Source organism: Cucumis sativus, chromosome 2 (assembly GCF_000004075.3).
Source record: "Cucumis sativus cultivar 9930 chromosome 2, Cucumber_9930_V3, whole genome shotgun sequence".
NCBI lineage: Eukaryota > Viridiplantae > Streptophyta > Magnoliopsida > Cucurbitales > Cucurbitaceae > Cucumis > Cucumis sativus.
The window spans coordinates 11,858,865-11,882,893 of NC_026656.2; the positions used below are offsets into that span (position 1 = coordinate 11,858,865).

Below are 24,029 nucleotides of genomic sequence, written 5' to 3' on the forward strand. Positions count from 1 at the left end.
GTCATAAATATCTGTTTTGGTCTTTGTTTATATTTTTTTAACGAGTGGTGTGCCAAATTGTAATAAATTCCACTATATAATAATTAATTAATAGTAATATTTACACTGTCAACAAGTGATAGACAGCTAAACCTTTGGATGCCGGGAAAAGGCTAATTACAATTTCCTGGAAATGAGATAAATAAATTGAATTGGAAAAAAAAAATCTTAAAAAACACTTGGTTTTGGGGCCTCATCGATCTAAAGCAGAAAAATATGAAGTTTGAAGCAGCCTTAGAGGAGATTGACAATTATCTTCTGTCTTTGAACTCTTCGGTGAAGGTTGTGGTATGAGTTCGGATAATCTAATCCTCTCATTCGCAATTTTGTTCTGTACATCAAAACAAACAAGTTCAATTACAACTTAGACTATCAACTTTTAGGTTTTTGTTTGTTTTGTCCATAACTTTCAATTTTAACCAAAATTTTAGTACTAGAACTTTCAATTCTTTTTTTTAAAAAAAATCTCATAGGTATAGGTATTATTATGCTGTTCAGGAACCCTATTCCACAAGTTTTGAAAGTGATTATTTTTGCTATGGTTCATTTTGGTCTTTATTTTTAAGTTTTGTTCATCTTAGTTCTTGTAATTTGAAAAGTTCATTTTGGTTTTTGAAAATGTCATTGAATTTTCAAAAAGTGACAATTTTGTACTTCATTTTTAAGAGTTCAGAATGGTCGTTTTTTAAAAGTATAAGGATCAAAATGAACTAAAGTTCAAAATTCAAGGACCAATGAACATTTTGAAAGTACAAGAACCAAAATGAATAGAAGTTGAAAGTATAGGGACCAAAATGAACATTTTAAAAATAAAGGAACCAAAATGAACCAAAAACAAAAGCACAGGAGATCAAAAAGCATTCAAACCATAGTTTAAACTATAAATTATACCTTGAATTTGAAATCTTGGAGCTCTCTTTCTACCGAAGAAATTCTAATCATTAGTTGATCTAGTGCCTCCTCAGCCACAGAAGGACATATCTCAGATGCAGGTTTTGTTACTCCAGCTGCCTACAAGTTAAAAAGAAGAATGTATAAACTACAAAGTAAATTCAGAGTTGTGAAGGAGAATAGCTTTTCTACTCAGTTTCTTTCATTTCATGAGGTTATAAACTTACCTTTAAAACGCTGGTGCACAAATTCAAAAGCTTCCGAGCTAATTGGACCTTCTCTTCCTCAGTTTCCTATAATAGATTGTTTTCAGACAACGAGAAACTACACATTTTCAAAACATCATGTTTCATTTGCAAAGTACTAACCTTCAACTTGATGTTTAGTCGTTGCTCCTCATCGAAATCAATGTTTGGAGTCTTCCCGGTGGAGGTGCGAAAATAAGCCAGCTCTTCTTTCACACGAGAAAGAAGAATCTCTGTTTTATGCAGCTTAGCACTTAGGTCACCATTCTGTGCTCTGAGCATGTTATTTTCCTCCTGTTGTATGTAAAAGGGCAAAGAAAAGTGAGGAAAAGTTTACTAGCCTCAGGTTTACGAGTACCGGGAGGGAATGGCCAAAAACCATTGGGAACTAAGTAATATGAATGACGTTATCTCAATTCTCACTTTGATTTTGGCATGGTGGTGAATACGTTGCTGGATATTTTGCTGACCAGACAATTTCTTAAGTTCTCCTTCAAGTTCCAATACTTTCTGCTTGTGATTGAAGTTCTCAGACTACGCAAAAGCACAAAGGAAAATCAAGATAAAATCATGGAAAAGGAAAATATATACGCCCCTAGCCTCGTAAGACAAAAACAATTTCAGCATCCAAACCTTTAACATTTCATTTTCAGTCTTGAGTAACTGATCTTTGTGGCGAAGTTTTTCCAAAGCAACTTGTAAGGCCAAGATTTCAGCTTGCTTTCTATCAATCTCCTCCAACCATCTAAAAAGGCAGAAACTTAGATATGATTGAAATAGTCAAACAAGTTTGAAACTAAAAATTCTTGGCACTAACAGAAACTCACCCACGACGCTCCTCAACAAACTCAGTGAGCTGCTTCTTCAGTTTTACTACCTTCTCCTGAAAGATATCCAAGATTACAAACTCTGATTTTCAACCAAGTCTTCATCAACATTGTAAACACTATGATTACCTTTTCCTGAGACTCGACAGTGTTGAATTGGACACTCTCTGATGTCTTTTGCATTTGATGATTATCATCGAACAGTGACTAGTAATATTAAACAACAAATTGTAAGAAATTTATCTAAAGCAGTCTATACTGCTGAATTTTCATTTACAAAAAAATGTAAGGTGATAACTTTAAATGCTGATCGGATGCCTCATCAGATAAATGAACATGGCAAAAAAAATACTACAGATAACAAAAAGGTTGCATAAAATACCATGCAAGTGGTCATATCAAGCTTGACTCCAAGCAAGTCTCGGATGACATCATGCGTCATACTCTCAGCAGCAGCCAGTCTTGCATTCAATGCAAATATCTGTATGAACACCCAAAAGATCAACGATTTTAATATTTATAGATCTACGAACTTCCAATCAAGTTTATGTACACAACACCTCTTTTTGTCTGCTAACTGCCAAATATTCAAGCTCCTCAATGCGATTCCTTGCGGCAGATAGGTCTTCATCCTTCTCAGATTTCATTTGTTGTGCCAAGCCCAATCCAATGCATTTAAAAGGTGAACCAGATCCACGTGGCCTTGTCGCATACTTGTCTGTTTTGTTTGAAGAAGCATTAGTGGCATATGTGGCATGCCCTTCGGGTCTGACTTGTTCAGCCATTGCTTCCAAGGATTTGAACTATTACAAGGATTTGTGACTTTCTGAAGTTAGAGGGAAAGAATTAACTGTTTGAAAAATGACATTTAAAGTCGGCTACCTTTTGCTTATACTCGTTGGCTTGTGCTTCCGCATGCAAATTCAGTTCAGAGATATGGGCTTTAAGTTGAGCAATCTGTCAAAACAAAACGAAAATGAAATACTACTCCAGATTAAACTAAAACTCTTATGAAAAGAATTCAATTATAATTTAATGCCTAATACAAAAACTATAGTTTTTGTATATAATGGGGATGAAACAATAAACCTCACCTCAGCAATTTTTTCCTTTACATCTCCTTCAAGTATTTGAACATGTTTACACGCTTCTGCAAGGTTTTTCTCTATTTCACTTACATATCTAGAGGCACAAGGAGGAAAAAAAATTAATGTCATCATTTGTTACCGAGCATGTTCAGACCATTGTAGAAAATAGAACAAGTGAGTTGAGATATATACCTTTTCAAGTCAGCATCGGCATTTTTAAAATTATGCATTTGATTTTTCACAGAATGAAGCTCTAATTCGAGTTCTTCTCGTTGTAACCTCTGTTGTTCAGCATCTTCCTTTACCATGTCAACCTAAAAAAGGGATCAGACATCAATATATTTAGTTGAATGACAGAATACGATCACAAAGAAATTTCAAGTAATGTAATCACTTTTCTCTTCACCTTATTTTCCAATACATTTATGGTACACTCTAGCTCTTCCACAGACCTCTCCAAGAGTTGCACTTCAGCCTCCTTCTCTTTAGCATATATCTTTTGTGATTCAGCTACCTGACATTGACATTCATAGCCATGTTAGGATAAAGGTTCATAAAGAAAATTCACACACTTTCATATCCATAATTATAGAGCATACCTCTTGAGCTTCCATCAGATTTGCTTCATTTTCTTCAGCTAGTGCTTCTAAGGTTCCTAGCTTTTCTTTCACATTACACAACTCCATTTGTAGCTGATCCCTTTCAGTAGTCAGTTCATTCAAATTTCTTTTCAAAAATTCGATCATGTCATTCATTTGACTGAATTGATTGCCCACTTCTAAAAGTTCTATTTCCAAGTCTTCAGTTAACTTCCTCTTTTCTGACAACTCCTCCTCAATTGAACATTTTCCTACTAGAAAATTTTCAATTTGAGTTTTGAGCTCCAAATTTTCACTGAGAATCAACTTTTTAGAATCACTTTCTTTTGATAAATTAAGCTCCAGATCATAAATTATGTCCATTTTATCCTGCAATTGAGCTTCTAGTCTACAGGCATGAGCAATGGACTTATCAAGTTCAGCTGACTTTTCTGCAAGCTCACTATCTAACGTCTTCATTGAAGCTGCCATCTTATCTAGTTCATCTTTTCTGTCCTTACTTTCAGAAGCAGATTCCTGCAGCAACCTAAGATCAAAAAGAAGTCCAGCAAGAACTTCATCCTTCCTTATTAACTCAGTTTGAAGAGTCAAATTCTCCAATTCCACTTCCTTGGTACTCAACTCCAGGTATTCAAACTCTTCCAGACAAGTAGATATTTCTCCCATACTTTCCAGCATCTCATGATATATCTTGTCCAAAACTGGAAAATAAGCATTCAACCCGTCAACTACTCTGGTACAGTCAACATCTAACATGCCCATTGAATCAATAGATTTTGCAATGTTCATACTCATATTTCTGAGAACTCCGTTCATATTTTCGTCAAAATATTGAAGTTTGTTTCTGAAAGAAACATTCTCCTCATTCAGCGTAGTTATATGGTTAACACAGATTTCAAAATCTTGCCTTTTTGAGCTCAATGTCTCTTTAAGTACAAACTGTAAATACTGCAGTTCCAACAACTCAATATTTCTCACTTCAAGGTCAGTATTTAAATTTTGATTTTTCTGATCAATGGCATGTATGTAGTCGGAAGAATCTTCCAATAGCTTTTCTTTCATTTGCAAATCCTTCAGTAATCTATCACATTCAGCTTCAAGTGCTTGACATTTCCCCCTAACTTCATCCAGTTCATCTTTCAATACGTCATTTGAAACACTGACTTCTTTTAGCAGCTGAATATCTCGTTCAAGAGTTCTGTTTGTTTCATCCATCTTCCTCACACACATATTGCTTTCATTCAGTTTTGACAATAAACTGTTCCTCTCAACTTGTGTTTCTTGAACTTCCTTTTGTAGAAGTACAACCTCAACTTCCTTGTCTAGTAAAAGTTGTTCTCTCAACCCTTCGTCAACCTTGGAAATAATTGCCCTTTCCTTCAAAATCTCCAAAAATGCTATACAATTTATATGCTCTCTATCAACAATAGACTTCTGGAGAGTAAACTCTTTTATTTCTTCATCTAAAATACACGACTCTAAATCTCTCAAGACAAAATTTGTCACAAAAAAATCAGTTTGGAACTCAAGGAAATTTTCCCTTTCCTTCAGTAATTCCTCTTGACCCAGTAGTGATGAAATAAAAATTTTATTACTGTCATCCAACTCCTTCATCAGAACAACAAGTTGGTGTCCCATGTAATTTGACCTTTGTAACATTTGTTCCTCTTGTATTTGTAGGTCCAATACCTTTTTCTCGAATGCATTTAACTTTGAACTCATTTCTCCTGCTTCCTCCTCTTTCTTTTGGATGCGATGAAAACCACTCTTGAGGTCAGATAGCAGTTTTCCTTTCAGAATTTTACACATATCAAGGTCTCTTTTTGTCTTGAGGTTTTGCTCCCTTAAACCAGCTACTGCAGCATCTGATTCACATAGTCCATGCTGAAGCAAACCATTCTCAGCATTTAGCCCCATCACGGTTTCCAATAGGATACCCATGTGACAGAGGTGCAACACCGATATAGCACAATCCTTCACAATTATCTCAGACCATGCATTCTCTAAACATGAGCGGACAAACTTAGTTGAGTCCAGTTGTAAAGACTTCATTGATTGGATCTCGGATGCCAATGACATGAAACTACTATTGACAGTAGTCTGGACTTCTGCAATGATATCTTCTAGTTCCACAATGGAAGCCTCTATTTCCATTGAATTTGAGCGCATATGTTCCTCTAGAGTTTGGAATTGCTGACATGATAAAGTATTATAGTTTTGCAAGCTTCTAACCTCTTTCCTCAATAGTTCCTGCTCGGAGGTTTGCAACATTTCCTTTTCCCTTAGCCTTTCAATTTCAAGCTTCGATGTCTCATTTGCTATCATGAGCTCATTAATCATAATATCTGCTTCTCGTATGGTCTCTTGGGCTTCTTCAAATTTAGCAAGAATGCAAGATGCCTCTGCAGTCTTGTAGACTGCGAGTACTTTTGCTTCCCCAAATTCAAGTTCAAGCAACTGTAAGACATGAAATGATAGGTTAGATAACAAGGTTAACTAGCTACTAAACTATCTACGAATTGCTGACTAATCTGAGACGATTATATACTACACAAAGTTTTCGTTTAAAAAATTCAAACATGTTCAAAGATAGACACATCAGAATGTCGAAATGTAATGACAACATTGGGTCCATATATCCATGTGATATTCTAGCCTGAAACAGTTGTTTCAATAGGTATCATTCTTTTATATGGCTAAAAAGTAAGGAAAAGAGAAAATCTTTAATATGAAAGAAGCCACAGGTTATGGACATATTGAAATTAGATTATGAAATATGAGGAATAACAATTCAGAAAAAGAATTGAGAGATACAGTTAAGATGTGTAGAAAAAGGGAAATAGTTAAGAATATATTTTTTGTTAACCTCTTTTGTTTGGCACCAATGAGAACCAGCTTCAAACACGTTCTGTTCAAATGCTTTTAGCCTGTGACTGAAAGATTCCATCACATTTTCAGATTGCTTTTCAAACTTTTCAATAGTATCTTGCAGTGTAAGTACTTGATTCATCAAACACTGTAAGTTCTGCTGATTATGTTTTTCATTGATCAACATCTCTTTCTTCTCATTTTGAAGCTTGACCATCTGAGCTTGTACCACTCCCAAGCTTCTTAGTGCAGACTCTATTTCTTTCTTCAGAAGTGTGATGGTAATATCTTTACCAGAATTACTATTGAAGGTTTCGGACTCTAAGTTTTTCTCATTACGTGGATAGCCAGACAAGTCTTTTCCAATTTTAAGAGATCGATCCAATATTTCAGCTCTTTGGTCTGCATCCATGTTTACATTGTTCTCTTGATGTGTGTTTACGCCTGTCTGAAACATATTTCACATTTGGCAATCAGGAAAACAACCTTCAGTCATAATTAAACATCATAAATGCATGCAACTAACCTCAAGATCTATCTTGTCAATCAGAAAGCAAAATTTTAGCTTACCCATCGTTCTTCCCTCTCACCCAAAGACGTAGGCATATCCTTGGATTCCTGTTCCTCATTATTGATATGCTGCTCTCCCATATTTGAGCTCATGCATGACCTTAGAGTAGAAACACCAGTTTTTAGCTCAGCTAGCTTCTCAATTGTCAAAATTTTATCATTCTCAAATTCATCAAGCTTTACTTGCATGGAATGATGATATTCTTGTTCCTCGGTAAGCTGCTTTCCCAATGTAGCACAAATTCCCCTTGATTCTTCTAGTTGCTTCCTTAGATGCTCTATTTGTTCCTCTGCTGCTTTGATCAAATTGGCTTGGTGCTCAACATGGGCATCTTTCATCAAGTTTGATTCTACTAATTCCTTGAACTGGGTATCCTTATCTTTCAAGGCACTAGAATGAGAATGGTTCAACTCCGATAATCTATTAACAAGAACAAAAGCAACTGTAGCACAAACTGATGTTCTTCTAACGCGCTCTTCTGCCAATTTAATGGTATCTTCCATTTCTGCAATACATGTAGCCTTTTCTTTAATCAGGGATGTCAAATGAAGGATCTCCTCATCTTTTTCCTTGCACTCCAGCTGATGAGCTTCTGTGATAGCTAATGCTGCTCCCCTGAGAGATTTAAGCATGCTCTCCATGTCAATACGTTTATTGTTTGCATCCTCCAAACACCTTCTGAGTTCTTCAATCAACAAGTCCTTCTCAGATAAGATTCTTATCATTCTACTCACTTGTTCAGAAATCCAAATCCTTTTCCCTGGAAAGGAAGAAGATATGTTGTCAAGGTGATTTGAGGCATCCACGAGAGCTACATATCCATCAGAAAGAATTTCTTCCATCTCACAGGTCAGCAGTTCCCATTCTTCAGTCAACGTTGTTAGTTCCTGGTCCTTTTTCTCAAGTGTTTCACTTAAACTTTCATTATGTTCAGACATAAACTGGAGTTCATCCTGCATATGCTTCAATTCAGATTCCAAAGAGTTTACATCTTTTTTCATCTCTATTTCTTTCAAATGACTTTCTTGGACTTGTTGCTGAAGTATAGCTAGCTCTTCCTGCATACAGACAATCACCTCAGCAGTTTCAGCTTCAGCTTGCCTGCGAACTTCATCAATTTCTTTATCATTTGAAGCCTGACATTCACGATCCCTTTGACACAAAGCATTCAGTCTCTTTGCCTTTTCAAGAGAAACTTGCATCTTGGTCAGTCTTGTACGCAATCGAGATTCATCAAATCTGGAATGAACTGAAGGTGATTCAGGTGAATTATCATGCATCTCCTTTAGAGCAAGGCACTTTTTCAAACACATGATTTCATGTTCACGTTCACTCAAAAGCTGTGAATTCTGACAGTTGCTGTTCCTCAGTTCCTCGATTTCATTGATTGAGATAATTTGCTGGGATTCAAGAGCTTCAATAATGGATTTTGCTTCCTCTAATTCTCTGCCTACTGCTTCACACCGTTCATTCATTTGCAGAAGATCTTTTCTTGCATGCTGAAGATCATTGTTCAAGCATATGACTTTTTCATCAACTTCTCTGTGAGACAGCATTCCTTCGTTGAGAATGATTTTAAGTACATCCAATTCCATCCGCAAGTTCAAAATTTCTTCATCATGTTTCTCCAGTGATGAGTCGTCATTCCTCTCTCTCAGTTTCTGATGGATTGCCTTTGGCACCAAATCTTCAAAATCAGTTCTAGATGATCCCTGGAAGTTCAAATTGAATAGGGCATAAATGCTTTGAACCTTTGTAGGACAGTAATATTCCAGTGTATTCAACAATTAGGTACACAAAAAAATTTCTGACTATCAGGCTTCTTCTCATCCTTCTAGTAAGGATTCAAGCTTATAGAAATTTACTTTAGAACGAAATACCTCAATGGTAACATCCTGATGCTGTTCAGATTTTAAATTTTTCAGCATTGATTGCAGTTGGTCTACCTCCCTGCATAGAATGAAGATCATTAGCAAACTAAGAAGTCTCATTTTTCAAGACAAAGAAAGAGAAAAATAATGGATAAACAAACTGCTTTTCAAAAATGATGAAACACACTTGGAGGGAGGAAGATGGAGGAAGGAGCATTCTATCTAAGAAGTTTGATATGTACAGCATTTCTGAAATAAACCTGAATTGGAGTGCATTCATTCCAACAAACTAATCAGGGTTTAGGGTTATTTGGTCTCCTACTTCACTTATTTGTGCTATCGGACAGTTTGGATATTTGTGTACTCAATTTTGGTTTTTGATTTTTCATATATTTTTAATTATGCTCTTGGCCATTTATGTGTCCCTAGTTCACATGTTTTTACTAGTTTGTACGGATATGATAGGGATCCTAAAGGGTGTCAACCTAGTTGAGATTTCTGGGTGCGTCGATCCCTAGGTTATTTTGAGCTTTTGTCTCATTATTATCATTAATAAAGAGACTTGCTTCTCTGTGAAAAAAAATGGCTTCCAACCAAAGCTAACAGCCAAATTTGCAACTCGAAACCAGTAGCCAATGGGTTCTGGAATTTTTGGAAGAAAAACTGACTAAAAACACTAACTAATAAATAACCCATCTAAAAGTCCAAAGCTGAATGCTTATAGACAATGGTTTCATCAATCATCATTTACATCAAAAAATATGTAAAATATCCAATTTATAAAAGCAATTTCAAATAAGGTTTTTTTAAAATATATATAAATGTTTAACTACCGATTCATTTGATAATATTAATCAATAAATTAACTTCTAACTATATTAGTTGATTTAAATAATGATAATTGGAAGTATGGATTGGAATTATTATTGGTAATTATTAATTGACATGGGTTAGAATCTTTTGCCATCATTTATCTTAATTGCTAGTTGACTTAATAATAATACTGTAAGGCCCTCGGTTGTATATACATATAAAAGCAAGGATCAGAGTGGAAATTCCAAGGCAAAGCAATTTGTGAGATGTGAGGTTCGTTTGGGTGTTGTGGGGACACCACAGCTGAGAGAGGTTTAAAAAAGGTTTTTGGGAGTTTGGCAGGTTGTGGAGAAATTGGTGAGAGTATAGGCTTTCTTGGAGAGAATTTCTCAGCTCTCTCAAATGTGCTAAGATTGGAACTACTCTTCGATTTTAAATTGTTGCTTCTTACTTCATAGTGTAATTGTTGAACTCTAGCTTCACTTCCGTGAAGTAAATAAATACATACGAACAAGGGAGGTTTGCCCCTGAGATTTTTCGGAAAACATGTTCTTGTTGATTTTCTGTGTGCAGATAAAGAGGAACCTAGTCAATTCATTTTCAAAACCAATCGTTGATTTACATATAAATTACTACTGTTATATTTCAATCACTTTCTAGGATTTATATTTTTGCAAAATGCAAATGCGTGTTATGTTATGTTTAAGTTAGCCCATATAAAAGCCAAACAAAATAAACTTCGTGTAGAAATAAGAAATTTACTCACCGGTTAAGTTTTCTGTTTTCCTCTAGGCAAGATTCTAGACTGCACTTGGTTTCCTCTAGTTCAGCGAGTGTTTTCTTCAACTGTAACAGCCAAAATTTAGTTTCACATTCAGTACATGACAAGAACATGAAGAAAACATGGATTCTAAAAAGTAAACCTATAAGGGTGTTCATGTATCAAAAACATCTGTTTTGTTGAAAATTTTATGTTTTTGAAGGATAATTTCATAAAAACTTTATAGGAAAAGGTAACAGAAAATGAGGATAGTATCTTGCTTTCATATTTTGTGTTCCATTAATTATTTTATATGTATAACTTCATTTTAATGTTTTATATGAAGAAGGAACAAACTAAACGTAAACAACAAAAAGTGGTATCTTTCCAAAAAGTTTAAAAATATACACCCAAACAGCTCTAAGCAACTTCCTTTCATCTGGAGATGGTTTCTTTATTGTTTTGGCAGATTGACAAGGAAGAAGTATATGAAGCTTGTGATAAATATTAGCAAGCATTTTACATAATGTTCCTCTCAAAGAAAAAAGTATGCAAAAATGAACAAAGATCTATGAAAAATACTTTTAGTCCTATTTTCCTTCTTGAATGAAAAGTTCTTTCCAGTATAAAAATATTGACCTGAGGTTGCATGGTAGGTTTTGATTCATCTTGTTGTTCCGGACTCCCAGAGAGAAATTGAAGCATCTGTTTATTATTGTGATCAGAAAATGGTTATATGCTTTTCAAAAGAAAATCCAAATTACTTCAACAAGAAAGTAATGTGTACACAATTTCAACTTTTATAAGCACCTGATCGCGTGATCTGGATACTTCACCCATGAGTACTTCTCTCTCCCCCTCTTCATAGAATTCTTGAAATCTATCGAAGATTAAGAATTGGAATTTAAAGTGTTCCAAAGCAAAAAAGGAAAAGAAACAGAAGGGACATAAGAGAAATATTACCTTCTAAGCTGATCCAAAAGCCTTATGTTCTCTATGGCAAAGCGTGTAACTTCAGGGTTTTTATCTATTTTAGCTCGAAGTAGCTGAATCTCCTCAGATAGACTTCTATTCTCCTCAAGAAGATAAGTTTCTGCTGGAATTGAACCACCAAGAAGTGACTCCATTCTCTGAATTTTGTCTTCTCGAAATTTGAGCATCATTTTACTACACCTTGTATCCTCTTCTCTTTGGCGAACCTGAGAAGCAGTTTAGAAGATGAATTATTGCCTAAATAAAAAAAAATCCATGATAAGGAATAAAAACAAGAGAGATACCAAACGGTTCAGCTGTTCAATTTCAGCTTCAAGTTGCCTGATGGAAGCTTCTGCCATTTTTTCTCTCCTCAAGGCACCAGCAAGTAATGTCTCCAAAGATTTCAACTGTTTTTTTTTCCATGTCATTTTACCAATATTATTAGAATAAATAAAATGCCATAAAATTGCACTGCAGAAAGCTTAAAAAGCAGTACGAGTCTCAAGAGAAAGAAAAGAAGTTGAAAGCAGGCAAGTGTACACCGGAAGGCGGAAGCATTACAAAATACCATGCAACCTCAATGGTGAAAATGAAGATAAAATACTACTGATTTCAACGGAATGAGTACCAGAATGCATATATATCTCATTAATTATTTCAATTTTAATATTACAGATTATACCTGTTTCGTTGACATTCTCACTTCTTTTGATTGGGGTTTAAAAGAATCATCATCTTGTGAAATGTCCATATCACATATATTTTCTGTATCATAGTCTTCATTTTCCATTACTGTATCTTTGACAAAGGAGTCAAATGACAGAGACCTGGAAACATTCTGTCGCTTGAGGTATGCAAGCTCCTCCTGTTACATTACCATAAATAAATTATTAAGCGTACTTTGATTTTATGAATTTAAATCAATTATATGTATGCCATAACTCCCTACCTTAAGAAGTTGTATCTGGCGTTGGAGCGCAATGACATCCCCTGTTGAATCTTCATTGACCACTGCCTATATGTGCCATAATGAACAATAAATTAATCATAAGAAGTAGGAGGATGTTATTAATATAATTAGATTATTCTTAGGAGATATTATTCTTAGGAGATATTATTCTGGAGATATTATTTGATATTATTTCCTTAAGTGTATTTCTCTATGGTTATATATAGGCTTGTATCTCTATTAAGTAATTAATGAAATATAGATTGATTCCATAAAATCAACATGGTATCAGAGCTCTAGGGTTTTCGCCTTATTGAATTCTAGCCTCCACATCCCGTTTGATTCGTCTGCCTCCGTTGATTCGTCGACGGAGGCAGAGCCATACCCATCAGTAATCAATACACATCATGTCTCCAAGTAGTTCGCTCTGCCTCCTAGATCAAAATCCTCGTCTCTGATTCTGCCGCCGCCATCACTGCTCCTTCCATCCACACAGTTCGTCGCACTCTCGACCCATATCCGCTCTCCATTCGTCCTCACTTAGATCTACTTGTGCGCACATTGCAAGCACCAATTTGTTTGTGCATCTCTGTTCGTGTCTTCGACTTCCAGATCTGTGTTTTATTTCATCTTTCGCCTTCGAATCATACTGTTCCAGATCAGACCAACCTGCCGCCGCCGCCCTTTACTCGTACCAGACAATCTCTTTCGATTGAAGACTCCCGATCCTGAAGAGGGTGAATCTTTGTTCAGATCCATGATTCACTGCTCCGCTCCACTCACAGCCGACGACGCACAGGTTCGGCTTTGTCCGCTCTCCATTTGTGAAGCTCGCCGTCATGAAACGCATCTTCTCTTTTTGCGAAGAACGCCGCAAAGCTCTCTATCTACTCAACCTCTCAGCTCTCTTCAGTTTTCTGTTCTTCTTTTTCGTTTGCACCCAGATTTCCTGTTCAGTTTGATTCTGACTTGCTTTAGTTTAGTTCGTTCAGTTCCATTCTGATGACGAAACGCTCCTGCCCAATTCAGACCACGTTTTCATCCTGATTTGATTCTACTTTGCTTCAGTTTTGCTCTTTCATTTTGCCCCCGGAGTTCTTGTTTCGTTCTTCCTAGGTTCTGTTATAGATCTCTATACGAGGATCTATGTTTCTATCCCAGAAGTTCTTCGTTTCGCTCTTCGTGGGTTTGTTTTAGCCTAGAAGTTCTTCGTGTGTTTGTTCTTCGGGTTTTTTATTCTATTCTAGATATATTGTTTCTTTTCTTAGTTCTTAGCAAACTCAAGTTTGTGATTTCAACCTTGAGTTTGAGGGAGGGTATTAATATAATTAGATTATTCTTAGGAGATATTATTCTTAGGAGATATTATTCTGGAGATATTATTTGATATTATTTCCTTAAGTGTATTTCTCTATGGTTATATATAGGCTTGTATCTCTATTAAGTAATTAATGAAATATAGATTGATTCCATAAAATCAACAGATGTCATCAACAAATTGGTTCCTAAATGTGGGTAACTCACATTGTTTTGGATAAGTTTCGCTCGCTGGGCAAATTTAAGAGTGTTTAGTGTTTCAGCTGCACAACTGAACAAGAAAACCATATTATAAATAAACTTGTAAGTGAACAGGAGGCATCATCACAGAAAAGTGCAAGAAGAAAATCCATCAACCAGAACCTAAGAACAGATTGAAAAGTAGGACAACTTAAAGAAATAGTTGAAGTTGAATTAGAAAAAGAACTAACATTTTAAAAACAAAAGAAGCTATAAAATGTAGTCTAAAAATATTTTTGACTAGTATTGACTAAATCCAGTATAGAGAATCATTAACTAACCAAATAGAAGGGCTAACATTTGCAATGATCATTGTTTTTGAGTTTCCACCAAGAGAGTCCTGCATTTTTATTTTTATTTTTATTTTGGAGATGTCAAAAATAGCATCAACAGCAGAAAAGACAGAGTGGATTTAAAATAGAACCATTATCAACCTGAAGAAGAAAGGTTAGCTTTGAATCTCTGTAAGGAATGTGTCTCGGCTTCCCACGTGCCACATCCAGCAAAACCATTATAACATGACTGAAATTATAATCATCGTTCAATAAAAAGGTGAAGACAAGAAAATCAACATACGATGGACGAAAGGGAACTAAGGTAAGGGCAAAGATCAGTACCCTAGTGTAGACAGCGACTTGTTAATATTAGCAGCTTCCCTTAAACGCTCACCCTCCGCTCCAGAAGTTTTCTGCCTGTTAAATAGAATACAAGATATAATGAAATAAGAATAGGGCAACCAAAAAAGGAAGAATTTGTCCACATGTTGTGGCCTGAAGCTCTAACAAAAATTTGGTGGATTCCCTACCTCTCAGAACCAGCAAGGTCAACAAGATTCAGTCGAGAAAAGCGTAGGTTAGTTGAGGATTCCTTTTCCCACTTGCTTTCAATCACGCATGTAAATACACTATGTGAGCGACTGCTTTCCCTATTCATATTTGTTGCAGCAACTTTCCTATTTGAAGATCCCTGAAGACATCAAACAATGATTTGATCAACAAACAAACTAGTTCATATGAATAGATAAAAAGAAACAGCCAATTTAGACAGTAACCTGAGTCAGAAGCCTGAGAATATCACTAACAGTCCGAACTTCAAATTCAGACAGATTTTCTACATAAACACCCTTCTTAACATCTTCCCGCAGCTGAGAGAAATCAAAACATTTAGAAGAGTGGTCGACAACCCTTTACCAATTGATATTGACAAGTAATAAAATATTAAATTAATCGATCCTACAAGTAGATTCGTGGATGAGGGGTCAAGAAGATCTGTAATTTGTTCGTTATAAATCTCTAAAAAAGAGCACTTGCAGTTGTACTTCAGTTTCTCATCACGTCGAATTTCTTCCTCCTGAAAATGAATAAGATTCTATCAGAAATGCCTTTAACCACACTATTATAGAAAGAGATTGAACACAAGTGACTATTACAGCATGGATCCTTGCAAACAAGAACTCAAATATACGTGGAGTGATTCCACGATGTGGACTTGGCTTCACTTCAAGATCATCAATCTCACCAAGCATAGTGTGCGTTTTTCCACTTCCAGTCTGCATAATAAAAAACCAAAACTCAATAAAATAAATAAAGACAAAATAAAATTTCATTCTGAGATCAAGATATTGGTTGCTTCTTCAAATGCAGATGAACAGCGGAATTATGAATGTTCTCGAAATTTAAATCATGAACTTCGTTGCCAGTTCATATATAAATGTTTCTTGACTGGAAAAGATAAGAATTTGGTGTATACTTGATGAGGGAAGTGTTGATAATAACAAATGACCTATATCACTCAACACAAACAAGAGTAATCATCATCTGTTGCGAACAAATTAGGTAATACATGCCTATTAGCATTCATATAATTATAGACTATGACGTCCATGTAATTAAAATTTGGGATATTGCTGCAATCACTAACTAAATAGGCAAGATACAATTAGAAATAAAAAGCCTTTGCAGCGTTAGGAAATTAGTAAAGAAAATTTACCTGACCGTAGGCGAACATACAGCTATTATAGCCAGACAAGCAGTTCTCAACCATTGGCAGACCAGCCATCCGGAACAAAATTTCCTGCAAAGTATCGATATGGTCATAAACAAAGAACAAGGCGAATGAGAACTTATTTACAAAAAGGAGTCAAACAGTGAACACTCAAGAGTTTTTTCTCCAGACAAACCTGATCAACTGTTTCACATGCTACATGATCAAACGTAAATTTTGTTTCCGGTTGGCCAATCCAGGTGATAGATTGAGCACTTTCCTGTTTTAAGCACCTATTGTAACCATTATTACTTCTCTCCATGTTATTTAAAGGACGAACACGTATAAGAACCTGTGAAATTTTAACACCATCAGTGAGTCCAATAGTTAAATGCCAACAAATTTGTAGAGAATATTGATCAAGCATTAGCAAAGGCCATCAGGAAAACTGTAGATTGGTTTAAAATTCCATTATGCTCACAAAGGAGAATTACATAGCCCCGTTAGTAAGAACACAGATCCGATTACCTGTACATTGTGTTCCATCCAAAATGAGGGGTCCTCTTTGAGATCGAAGTGAGGGACTTCGACCGTGTTAACAACCGAAGGTGGTACAGGGTTAGCTGGAATCCCTTTGTACAATGCAGAAAAATTATTGATTCGATCAGTTCTGCTGCGACAAACTGAATGCGGAGGCTTGGAAACACTTTTAGTCGGTGTGCTTTGCGTAGAATTGCTTTCGGAATAACTCGAGGTTGCTCTCCCCACTGTCCTCGTAATCCTAGGGGTTGTAACGTTAGAAAATCCCCCATTTCCATATCCTCCTACACCGCCGCGGCTCAGTTGTCCTGAACAAGTAACCGAATCAGCCTTCTCCTCATCCGGAAGAGAACCAGATTCGCTTTTCTGAGCCCAACCAAATCGCTTCCTCGATGAAAACCCACCTCCTCCATGCTTCTCCGGTGTACGAAGCGGCAATGCAAGGTCCGAACCCTTTCCCTTTGCCTTAACGGGAGTCCTTTCAACTCTACTCTTTAAACCAACTTCCTGTTCTTGTTCCGAATTTCGAATCGGCTCTTGAATTGAATTCAACGGAGGTCGCGATACGTCCATTCCAATTCGATTAATCGATGAATCCCTCGGATTCACTGGTACATTTTCGAGCTCCTCGTTCTTTCCAGAACTCCGGCGCAAAAATTTGAAATCTTTAAGCATTCTGCAGCAATAAATCAACAACAATTAACAAAAAAAAAAAAACTAAAAAAAAAAATAAAGTAAGTGAATGACATAAAAAACAGTCACCTGAAGGAAGAAATGAAGAATAAATACGGGAGAATTCGAGCTCCTGAAATTACTTTTCAGCTGGATGAACGAAGCTTTTCCAGCAGAACCTTGAGCAAAAACGAAGAAAGTGAAGGAGAAAACAGGTGAAACTTAGAGAGAAGAAGGTGATTTGGAAAACCCAGTGCAAAAAACTGGAAAGTTTCTCTTCTTCTCCATAACCAGACTTGGAGAAGCAGTCCTGTGGATGGATTGGTTTGAAGTTCGAAAGTTTGAAGTGAGCTCAAAACGTTTGTGTTTGATAAACACTTTTTGTGATGGACGGCTGAGATTGCATCAAATATTTGAAAAAGCACGGCGGTTTTGGGATTCGAAATGAGTAAGGACTCCTTGTGTATTTCAAAATTTAAAAAAAAAATACTAAAGAATGTAGGAAGGGCTTTTTTGGTATAAAAAGAAATTATGAGCTTATAAGTGCTTTAGAAAGCTAACGGCTATATGTTTACATGTGGCTTTGGTCATTCATTTAGGCCCCACGTTCAACCCCAATGGAATTCAAATATTGAAAACTTGTGGTTAAATTGCAAATGTTTGTAGTTTAAAATTTTTCAATTTACTCCTTATACTTTGCCTTAGTTTCATTTTTGTTTATGCTCTCGAAATTTTCTAACTTCATATGTTGACTTTGTTGTGTATTAAGTTTTTGTGGATTTTTTTTTTCGTTATTACATTTATACCCTTTTACGAGTAGGGTGAATGGTAGAAAATAGTGAGCAAACGGAGATTTCAAGAATCTTTTTGAAAATCAAGTTCATCTTTTCATCTTCGTTGAACTTGCAAAAAAAAATTTTACCTCTCTACCGTTTGAGGACTAGGATCTTATGGAAAATAGACATTTATAGCAATAATATTTTTAAACGTTAAAAATCAATCTAATTGTTATGAATAAAATTGTTGTCTATACTTGTAGACTTTGTCGTAACTTGTGTCAATGAACTTTCCAAAGTTGCATTGTCACTCTCAACATGAAAGAAAGTATGAATTTTCAAAAATTACATTGAACCCGGACTTAAAATAATAATAATAATTAAATACATATATCTTTACAAAATATAACAAAAGTTTACCTCTATACTATAAATAAATCTTTATTAAATATACTTAATTAATATTTTTTTAAAAAATAAAAGGCAATAAAATAATTTATAATAAAATAATTTGGAACCCTAAAACTTGGTAGAGGAATTTATGTTCATGTTTTAATCTTTTTTTCTCATAAAATCATGAACAACTTGGAGTCATCTTCAAAAATGTTTCTTTATCTTGACTGTCGACAACAATTATTGATTGAGACTCACAACTCCAAACGCTGTAATTGTGCTAATAACTTGAATAATAAATTTTGGATCAATCACAAATTGACACGTTATTAATCAAATTAATGACAAAAATAATAAAACGATTTCATTTGAGACTAATTAAAAGTTTATGTCTCTAATTATTTTGATTTAATTAAATATTAGAAAAAATTAAGAAAAACACCTAATTTGATTATGATTTTACATAAATGTCATAAGATTTCATTTGTTTTCGTTAAATAAGATTTCGAGATTTTATTGATTGATTTGTCCTTCAAGTTAAGTTTATATATTACATATTTTCGAAAATATATCTATTTATTGTCAAAAGTATTTTATTACACGTTTATTGTTACGTTAAAACTTACCTATTTAGTCCATTAATTAATTAACATAATTATTTTCATATAATTTTAAAATATACATTTATTAGATATTCTATGTAAATATGGTGTATAGTTAATTTTATTATGGTTGTATTATAATCAGAATTTTGCATTAATTATTTTTCTTTCGGTGATTTTGTTCAAAAGTTCTTTCCTCCATCTGATCTCTTTCACTTTTCGATCTTTCATCGTTCATTCTTTCTTATTTTGTTCATCTCATTTAAATTTTTCCGATGAGTACATATTTGTTTGATATTATTAATTATGTGTATGAAATTGTGAAATATATTATGATGGTGTAATTTAATAATTTTTGATATATACTTATTATATTTTATCAATTTTGCATTGATTTTCTTATATTAGAAGTTAATTTGTAAAGTCTTACCATGACTAGAACTGTTTTCAATTGAAATAGATCGTTATATACCATTGTATATTTAACATGATATTAGATAACAACGTATGTGTGCATATTTTACATTGTATTTTAATTTTGTAACAAATTTCACACTACATGAAAGTACAAATTTATATTAAAATGTAGGTAACAAGAAAAATGAAAGAATGAATATATGAAAAACAATGTAAAATATATGTCATATAATAATTATAAATGAGACATTAGTAAAGTACATGTTGTATATGAAAAACAATGTAAAACGTAAAGAAAGTATGTGACATATATACTTCATTCACGGTAAATTTTTTTAATTGAAAAACTTCACCACACTGAAAAATTTCACCAGCATACTATAATTCACAATTTTATAAACAAAATTAATAATATGAAGCAATGCACTTTCCAGAAAACTCATAGGAGATGAACGGAATAAGAGAGATCGGACGGAGAGAGAGTATATTATTGGAATTTTTTTTTACTAAAATAAAAAATAATTGGGGAAAATATTGATTAAGAAAATCTTACCATAATTGAATTAACTATAAATCATATTTACTTACGATCTAATAAATGACCATCTTGAAATTAAAATGAAATTAAATATATTAAATACTTAAAATATAGTAAATATGTAAGTTTTAATATAAATAATAAATGGGTAATAAAACATTTATGCGATTATGTATATTTATCTCTCCACCTTTCTTTTTTTTTTCTCTAATATTAATATTAAATGTGGGTAGTTTTGTCGTTTGGACTCAATATTTGTGTAACTTTGAAGCACATTAAGACTTTTGTGAAAAATATGACAAAACCCTAAATATTATTTACTTAGACCAAAGTTCAATTGAGCAAAAAAAATGCTTAATTTAGCTCAAATACTAAATATGACTCAAATTCATGTAATTGAGCTCATAGGTCTTATCTATAGACCAATCGGACCCAAGCCTATAAAGCTCACCAAAGATAGGAGTTCCTGTCATTTGTGAGAGACGTATCTTTTACTCGAAGGGGGCATTTTGTTTGTGGGTAAAAAGGGTGGGAATGGATATGGGCTTACAAAGCCCATGTTTGGTTGATGGGTACGTTTTTTTACCATCAAAAAGATATTTTTTAGGGTTTATTATTCAACATAAGAGGAAGATTTTCAATCGTGTAGAGAAGCAAAGGTTTGTGATTCCTTCACTTTAAATTTGGGATGATCTCACGGTAACTTTGACTCGAGTTTCAAAATCTAAATCATTTTGTTTTTCATCTTGGAGTTTTAAAATCTAAATCCTTATGTTTTCATTCTATGGCATCTCAGGGCAACTTTGTCTCGAGTTTTGGAACACTTTCCTTCTGCCTTTTTTTCATTTTTGAGCATCTTGGAAAAACTTTGCCATGAGTTTTAAAATCTAAATCCTTATATTTTTCATCTTAGGGCATCTTGGAGGAACTTTACCCCGAGTTTGTCCCTCAAATTATTTATTTATTTATTCTCATACATTCTTTATATCATTCTCATGCATAACGAAACACATTCTTAATTTCCAACAATCTTATTCCTAACTTATTAATCACAGGCATCATTAATTTCCACCAATCTTATTCTCATCCCAATTTTCTCAATCCAAAAGGCCCTCAAAAGTGCAGAGAGAAATAATTACTTTTTTACTCCATAAGGTTTGGCTATCCAGTTGGGGGTATGGTAAGGTCGCTATCAGAGGAAGAGGAGGAAAGAATTCTTCCCTAACTTGTTGACCATCCTCAAAGATACAAGTTTGAAGATACAAGTTGTTCATTTGAAGATACAAGTTTTCTTCTAAGACTCCAACTTCAAAAACATCACGTGCTCTGCTTTCTCAAATCAAGCTTAGGCATTCAACCGAGAGAAATCAGAGGATTAAATACTAGAGGTCGAACCACATCACATCAAAATAACACAAAAACAAGATAAACACAAACTCAACTCCACAAATTAAATTTCTTTGAAAATCTCGTGTGAACAACCACAATAGCACAACAACAATTCTTACCTCGATGATCGATTCAACAACAGAAGAAAAAGAAAAGTCATGTGGAAGTAGTTATAAAGTTTGGAAGGGTCATGCAATCTTAATCTAAAATATATAAGCTAAATGTAGACATTTTAAAATATAGAAGGATGAGATATGTAAATTACACAAACCAAAGTTGTAGTGTAGCAAAGAAAAAAACAGCATCCATATTTCCTATAATCAATAACACACACAAAAAAAATGGGGGGAAACAATTGGGGAAAAAGAATCCCATCATCAGAAGCAATTCCATGAAATTTACCTTTTTGTCTCTTATAAATCTTTGGTTCACAAAACGTTGAAGTGGACCAATATCTCATAAATTCAATTTGTCAATGTTACACCTCCCATTTTCATTATTATTATTATTTGTATCTTACTTGCTTTAAAATCTTAAATCTCATTTAATGTTTGATGCTCCTACTTTTCAACTACTACCTCTAATATATATAAAATAGTGTAATTAAATTCAAAATAATTAAGTATATAACAATATTTTTAAAAAATTGTAAATGTAACAAAAAAATTTCAAAGTCTATCATTGATAGGCCATGTTACAAATCTTGATCTATAACTTAGTTTAACAACGATAAAAACTTTATTACTAATGGAATTTAAAATTTTTATTATACTTTTGAGTTTTTAAAATTGTTATTATTCTCTTAATTATTATTTATAATTACCAAAAGATATGAATGGTAAAAAGAATTTGAAAATATACAATTTATAGGATAAAAAATTAAAAATATATATGCATAAATGAAAATTGAAAAATAAAAACTTTTTAGAGTTCAATTTCTAAGTTAATTTGTAGTTTACCTAAATAACTAATTTTTTTTTTCGTTGGGAGGATATGATCATAATCACTTTATTTTGGCTAGAGGTGGAAAACAAATTACTATATTTTCACGTGAATCAATATGATAAATATATATTATAGTATAAAGTGTACTATTAAACAAAAGATTAAAAAGTCAAAAATTCAAATCACTTTCAAATGTTTATTGAACTAAAAAAATCTCTCCTACGTTGATGTAGTTTTTCTTCCGCTAAGAGCAATTTTTTTTTCTTATTTCTTGTAATTGATTTTTGTTTAGTTTTCATTTTTGAGTTCATGGAGTTTGAGTTCTTGTCTTGAAATTTAATTATCTATGTTTGAGTTTGAGTTTGAGATCTTGTAATTTGTACAAAGATCATAGTATAGGTAGGTCGAGATACACAAGTATTGTTCATATAAAAATATGATGAACCACGAGAAAATTACTAGTAGTAACCTAAAGAAGGATTTCAAATTGTCAATTTTTTTTTACTCTATGTTAGAATCTAAACCAAGACAAAGATAATCTATCCCAAAAATTGTTATTTCCTAAAATCAAAAAGTTTTCATATGTTTAAGAACTTTTGGAGAATTGGTCGAAATAGTTTTTCATAGTCTCTCAATCAAGATCGACTATCAATAATCAAAATTTAACTTGTCAATAAAAATAAAAAAGAGTACTTTGTGTGGAGTCTCAACTAGGAGAAGATAATAATCAACTTCTCCAATAATTGACAAACACAATCTTTTCCCAAATAAATAAATAACATCCCAATCACACCTCACAGTATCTCTATGCAAAATCAAATGTAAAATTTAGAAAAAGACTTCTAAAAAATTATGGAAAGAGCATTTGAAAAGATATTAAAATTAAAAAATTGTGACAAAATATATATACATATATATAAAAACAGTCAACCACACCAATATGATAAATATGCTAAGTTATTAAAGGACTATCAAAGATGTCTATGTTAAATTTTTATTTGAATGTGGATGCACAATCTCAATAGAAAAACTATTTCCTACGAATTCTTTAAACGGTGATGGTAGATGAAAACATTTAGATTATTTCTTATAATTTCTCTCAAACCTTTCTGGAACAACCTATTCCACCCAAAAAAAAAGAAAAAAAATCAATTTCACAATATGTTTGATAAAGAACATAAAAAAAATAAAATAATTAGTACTTAAATTAAAATAGAAAGATAGTTGAAGCACACATTAATTACAATCCAAAGCATGATATTATATATTCGATCTTTCAATTCACTTTTGTAAGAAAAAAGTGTGGGCTACTACAGTATATATAGCATTACAAAAATCCAACGCTCTCCACACTCCTTTTCAATAATTAAAAATAAAGAATCCAAATTGTCCACTCTATTTAACTGTCCTTTCTATTAAATTCCTTCTATTTTGGTATTTGGTATTTGGTATTTGGTCTTCACAATACAACAACCACAAAAATATATATAAATAAAATAAAAATTATTAGCTTATTAACATAGGAAGCATTATGATCGTCAATTTGAAACCATAAATGAATCATATATTCCTCAATTATTACTTCCCTCTTTTAGCAAAAAAAAATTGAAAACAAAATTTAATATAATATCTAACCAATATTTCTAGAATGAAAGGTTTTCAAATCTAGGAAGTTTTTCACGATATAAATTTTGAAAACTCGAAGACATTATTTCTTGTTT

General features: G+C 33.4%; 1 protein-coding gene across 2 annotated transcripts; it reads right to left on the bottom strand.

Annotated features, from left to right (window-relative positions):
* Window positions 1-57: 57 nt before the first annotated feature.
* On the bottom strand, window positions 58-17,661 carry LOC101207258 (kinesin-like protein KIN-12D). Of its 2 annotated transcripts, XM_011650902.2 has the most exons (37): window positions 17,339-17,615; window positions 16,565-17,252; window positions 16,233-16,388; window positions 16,043-16,126; window positions 15,483-15,602; window positions 15,290-15,403; window positions 15,105-15,197; window positions 14,859-15,019; window positions 14,671-14,745; window positions 14,488-14,575; window positions 14,335-14,393; window positions 14,021-14,084; window positions 12,497-12,562; window positions 12,230-12,412; window positions 11,850-11,954; window positions 11,536-11,771; window positions 11,383-11,452; window positions 11,212-11,277; window positions 10,579-10,658; window positions 9,009-9,078; window positions 7,128-8,840; window positions 6,556-7,005; window positions 3,690-6,146; window positions 3,497-3,604; window positions 3,283-3,404; window positions 3,097-3,184; window positions 2,885-2,959; window positions 2,563-2,805; window positions 2,385-2,483; window positions 2,132-2,209; window positions 2,003-2,058; window positions 1,809-1,920; window positions 1,599-1,709; window positions 1,299-1,469; window positions 1,158-1,223; window positions 931-1,050; window positions 58-370 (listed from the first exon to the last, which is right to left on the bottom strand). In XM_011650902.2, the coding sequence occupies exons 2-37, from the start codon at window positions 17,249-17,251 to the stop codon at window positions 233-235; spliced, it is 8,784 nt and encodes a 2,927-aa protein (XP_011649204.1). In that variant the 5' UTR covers window position 17,252; window positions 17,339-17,615; the 3' UTR covers window positions 58-232. The 2 variants fall into 2 exon arrangements, 1 of the variants encoding a protein (XP_011649204.1); XR_004214697.1 differs by lacking the exons at window positions 58-370; window positions 931-1,050; window positions 1,158-1,223; ... (3 more) ...; window positions 2,003-2,058; window positions 2,132-2,209 and having other exon boundaries at window positions 2,563-2,828; window positions 17,339-17,661.
* Window positions 17,662-24,029: the final 6,368 nt, after the last annotated feature.

Bases quoted from the DNA above. Each gene is read 5' to 3' on its own strand.
- LOC101207258 (XM_011650902.2), bottom strand. From the start codon at position 17,251: ATGCTTAAAGATTTCAAATTTTTGCGCCGGAGTTCTGGAAAGAACGAG. The intron at 11,772-11,849 runs GTATCTCTCTTG...ACTGCTTCTCAG, and splicing joins TTGAACAGCTGAACCGTTTG to GTTCGCCAAAGAGAAGAGGA. The intron at 371-930 runs GTATAATTTATA...TTTGATGTACAG, and splicing joins TCCAAGATTTCAAATTCAAG to AACAAAATTGCGAATGAGAG.